The following is a 4781-nucleotide window of genomic DNA, read 5'->3' on the forward strand; positions in this document are numbered from 1 at the left end:
CAAAGAGATACAATTGTACCCCAAAATTTTTTTTCTTTAACCTTCCATCGGAGCCCTCGCCGAGGAAAGATGGCCGCTGAAACTGTTTTGCGTTTTTACAGAGAGATGCCTCATATCACAACATACGGTGTTGTGCCAAAAACGCAAGAATTAGTGAATGAAAGGCAAGGTGATTCATTTTTTTCATTTTACTAGTAATATTTTTATTTTATTATGGCTATGATTTTTCATTTAAAAACCAAAATATTTTATGGTAAAAATAAAATAAGTACTTTAATGGGGGACGAACGAAATGGTAAAATAGAACTCTTAACATGGGACAAAGGAGTAACTACTAACGTACTCTTTCAAAATAAATGGTATAGTTATTTTGATATTAAGTGCCGGGTCACTTGTCATGCAAAATTGATGGCCACTGTTAGGGATGTCAATCGGGTCGGCCCATCGGGTTTCGGGCCGGCCCTACTCGGGTTGCGGGTCAATCGGGTGCGAGCTAATCGGGTTGTGAATTTTTTCGGGTTGTAAAAGTTCAACCCTAACCCTAAAAGCTCGGGTTTCGGGCTAGCCCAGCTGGTTAATCGGGTTGCTACCGATAAGATTAACATGCAATCAATCCAATAAATAACGATGAAAATTAGTTATATTCATAAAATGTAAAATATTTAATTATGATACATTTGAGATATATGGTCAAACTCAATCATAAGCATGATCAAATACTAATATTTGAGATATTTCGAGAAATTTTAATGCATGTTGTAGAAATTTAAATATTTTTTTAAGTGAATTTGAAGTTTTTAATTTATTTATCAATTATTATATTAATAAAAATTCAATATATAATTTATATATTTAATATAAAATTGAAAGTTATTTTTTTAGTTATCTATATTATAAAATTAATCAATAAAATGTCGAATTATGAGTAAAAAATAGAATAATAGAAATTTTATCGGGTTTTCGGGCCAGCCCATCGGGTTTTCGGGTCTAGCCCTAACGGGTCGCTGGTTAATCGGGTGCGGGCTAATCGGGTTTTAATTTTATCGGGCTAGAAATTTCCAGCCCTAACCCTATAAATTTGGCGGGCTATTCGGGTCAGCCCACGGGTCGCGGGTTACATTGACATCCCTAGCCACTGTGGCTTTTCATTTTGAAAACTAAATCTATCACAGCCTCATCCAAAAGCAAATGAGTATAGACTTTTGTAGTTATGTTTTATTGATGAAAAGGAACAATGATCAAGCATTATTTTGCTTGAAGACACCATATTTTCATTTTTTGTAATTCCCAGCAATATCAAACATTATCTTTACCCAACTAGGGTGAGAGATAATACACCACGAATATCAAGCTCACCGTTGCAAAATGTTCAATTTGTTGCTACCTATAGCTTGCATCTTCACTAGTAATAAAATAAAAAGGAACCATAACTTGGCTTAAAAATACAACACAGATTGGATGGAAATATTTCTCTGCCCAGAGAGTACAATAAAATAAAATTAAAATTGGTTGAGTACTATAAAAATTCAGGCAAAGAAGCCATTACTCTCACAGAAAGCACACCTACGCAACATATCACTAAATAAAAGAAGGAAATCCAAGCGGAAAACATACGCCAGTCTGTATCACATCGTCATTCATGAGCTCGGCAAGGGTTCTGCTTTATCCTTCAATGATTCTGCTTCTGCTTCTGCCTTGGGAACTGCCTCCCCCTCTGGTTTTGTCACCTCTGTCAAAATATGGGTAACTTGTTATGAATTGAAAAAAAAAATTGAGTACCAAATGCTAAGAAACATGAGAACCAACCAAGAGCCAAAACCTATATCTCACACAGCCAAAGAAAACTATGCATCAAAGACTAATGGAAGAAAAATGCCAACTCCACATGCTTTGGACGTATACACAATTGAGAAAATCAAAACAGATGGTATGCAAAAGGAAGGAAAAAAATAAAAGTCTTAGCCCAAGAAAATAACAAATAAGAATATCATTCCGAAAAAGTAGTGAACTCAAATTCATTGGCAGGGCTAAGCAATTGACAGATTTTATAAGCAAACAAACTTGGTAGACAAACAAAAACTAAAGAGCAAGTACCTTCATCATCACTGTCTTCGAAGTCATTTCCCATAGCATCATCTCCGATGCCACCCATTCCGCCCATGCCACCCATTCCAGCCAAGGCGCTCATATCCATGCCGCCCATTCCACCCATGCCACCCATTCCAGCCAAGGCACTCATATCCATGCCGCCCATTCCACCCATGCCACCCATTCCACCCATGCCTCCCATGCCACCCATATCACCAAATTTCTGTAGGAGATGCCAAAGCGGAAAATTATTAAGAGGGAAAAAAATGCAGACCATAACATAAATCATCATACAAGAAACAGAATTGTACTTACCGAGAAATCCATTCCACCTAAATCTAAGTCTGACGGTGCACCTGATCAAATGGCATGATAGAGATAGATCAATTACATATAGTAGAGTAAATGAAACTTACCATTTCATTGCCAAATATAATAAATAAATAAAAATTATACCAGCATCATCATCTTCATCTACCCATTTATCCCAATCTACTTTCACGTAGTGAGGTGTCTTCTCATTTCCACGCAACAACTTTGTCCACCATTTCTTCTCAGCTTTCTCCAATACACAGACGATGCTGCGCACACCTATGTTTATCTTGCACTCCTACAGGGTAGGAACATTCAGCAAGTATTACTCAGTCAAGTAAAAGGAAAGCTCCATTATTTACAGGTGGTTGGATAATCATAAGATGATTTTGTCTATATAGCCACCAGATAAGATCATTCGATAGTGACTAAACTACAAAATTCTTATCATTGGTTGCGACTGTTTATAAGTTTAAAAATAAAGAGACTTGTGGCAACTCACCTCTGCATTGATCTTATCAAGTAGCTCCAACTTGAGTTCATAGAGGTTACTGTCAGTCCCAGCAGCGGCAGAAAATGTAAATGTACCATCAGGGTCAACATTGACCTTAGGGTCTTTCGCATCTGCCAGAAGCACGGTGAGATAGATCTTGTCCTCCCTTTCAGCCCACTTCACTTCAGGGTGTCGGCTATACAATGTAGAATATGTTTTAGCTAGTGGCTCAATCCAACACAACAAGAATACCAAGAAAGCAATTATCATGTTAGACATTGAAATATTGAAAAATGCAGTTAGTAAAATGCAAATTATTAATATCATTTGCCCAATTAGTTTCACAAAATTATATGGTGTGCAATACCAACATGTAACTCATTCCTGAAAACAAACACCCCTTCGACATATTTTCTAGTTCCCTCATTTCCTAGACACAACATATGCAAAGAAAAAAAGTAACCTGCAGCATCACAGATACACTCGTGTACAGCGCAAACATAATACAACATCCAACATAGAGTAAATGCCACTAAATAAAACAAAATAAAATTTTGTTAGCTAACCTACATAAAGCAACAGGTTAGAGGCAGTAATTGAGCGTAAAACATTATCACGTAAAACTAAAAAGTTCAATTAAAATCGACATAGACATTATCGCCTCTTAACTTTCATAAATCGAACAATAATGAATTCAATTTTCTCGTAATCAAACGCTCAAATAAATAGAAAAAAATAGCTAAATCCAACCCACCATGTCCTTCAAAAATCGAACGCAGTATCACAAAACAAAAAAAAAAGAAACAAATAAGAATGCGAAGTAAACAAAAAAACGCTACACAATTCGATTACAACGATCAGCATCAAAACGATAAGAAAACAAAAAGTAGTAAAGTTTTTACGAAGAACAATTCAGACCTCATATTCGAATCTGAGAGAGAGGTAGTAGAAACCCTAGAGAGGAAGAAATGGAGAGTGAGAAAGTAAAGAGAAGTAGATGCCCTGCTCCCGACTCTCCTCCTTTTATTAAACCCTCGAATCGAAATAATTTTGGAAGCCCACACACGTGGATCTTTTTTTCACTCTCTAAATCTCGATAAATGTAAATGGAGCATCTATCAACGGTAAAATGTGGGCGGCCCATAGATATCTCTTTGGGCTTTTTTTTTTTGCTTTCGCATTCTATTAAAATAAATTATTGTTCAAGTTCATATACTTAAGAATTTTATTTTAAATGTTTTACAGGTTTGTTGTCCACTTAAACTGAGGATGTACTTTAGCGAAATTAAGTACTGTTTAAGTTTGTTTATTTTTTGTCTATAGGTGAAATTATTGGCAGTATAAAGCTTGAATTGAAATTAGTAACTTATAATCATTTTTGTATAATGAGTCATTCGTATAAACTTATGTGGCCCATGAGGTGTCCGATCCACGAGGGATAACATGAGCTAATAACCCACGAGGGGTCATATGAGGTGATAGTCCACAAGGGACCGAGGCTAGTCCCACATAGATATCAGCTAAATTGAAATGGTTCGTTATGTTATGATTCATTATACACGGTTGCAGCGTATTCCTCACTAAGTGTGCTTGCATACTCAAACCCATTTACTTAACATTTTTCAGGTTAAGGAGTCGGCGACGAGGCTGCGGTCAACATGGCCCATGATCTCCCAATCAATTATTTTCACTAATAGTCAATTTTGAAATTTTTGGTAAATATGAATAGTTTTAAACAAAATCGAATACTTTTTAATGTTATTGTATGCTGAAATAATATGGTTGGTTAAATTCATTTTTTCGGGGTTGTTACCCTAAAATGGTGCTTCCTATGTTCCATGGTAGTTGAGTTGAAACTTGTGATAATTGTGATGCGTAGCAGTACTTC

At 36.0% G+C, this 4781-nt stretch overlaps 1 protein-coding gene across 1 annotated transcript; it reads right to left on the minus strand.

Moving 5' to 3' along the window:
- Nucleotides 1-1431: 1431 nt before the first annotated feature.
- On the minus strand, nucleotides 1432-3964 carry LOC121797125 (uncharacterized protein Os08g0359500-like). The gene is made up of 6 exons (XM_042195855.1): nucleotides 3812-3964; nucleotides 2903-3089; nucleotides 2545-2698; nucleotides 2404-2444; nucleotides 2095-2311; nucleotides 1432-1729 (listed from the first exon to the last, which is right to left on the minus strand). Exons 1-6 carry the CDS (start codon nucleotides 3814-3816, stop codon nucleotides 1638-1640), a joined length of 696 nt encoding a protein of 231 aa, XP_042051789.1. The 5' UTR covers nucleotides 3817-3964; the 3' UTR covers nucleotides 1432-1637.
- Between the last annotated feature and the right edge of the window lie 817 nt (nucleotides 3965-4781).

Source organism: Salvia splendens, chromosome 3 (assembly GCF_004379255.2).
Source record: "Salvia splendens isolate huo1 chromosome 3, SspV2, whole genome shotgun sequence".
Classification (NCBI taxonomy): Eukaryota; Viridiplantae; Streptophyta; class Magnoliopsida; order Lamiales; family Lamiaceae; genus Salvia; species Salvia splendens.

Bases quoted from the DNA above. Each gene is read 5' to 3' on its own strand.
- LOC121797125 (XM_042195855.1), bottom strand. The intron at 2,699-2,902 runs GTGAGTTGCCAC...CCTACCCTGTAG, and splicing joins TTGATAAGATCAATGCAGAG to GAGTGCAAGATAAACATAGG. The intron at 2,312-2,403 runs GTAAGTACAATT...CATCTCCTACAG, and splicing joins TAGGTGGAATGGATTTCTCG to AAATTTGGTGATATGGGTGG.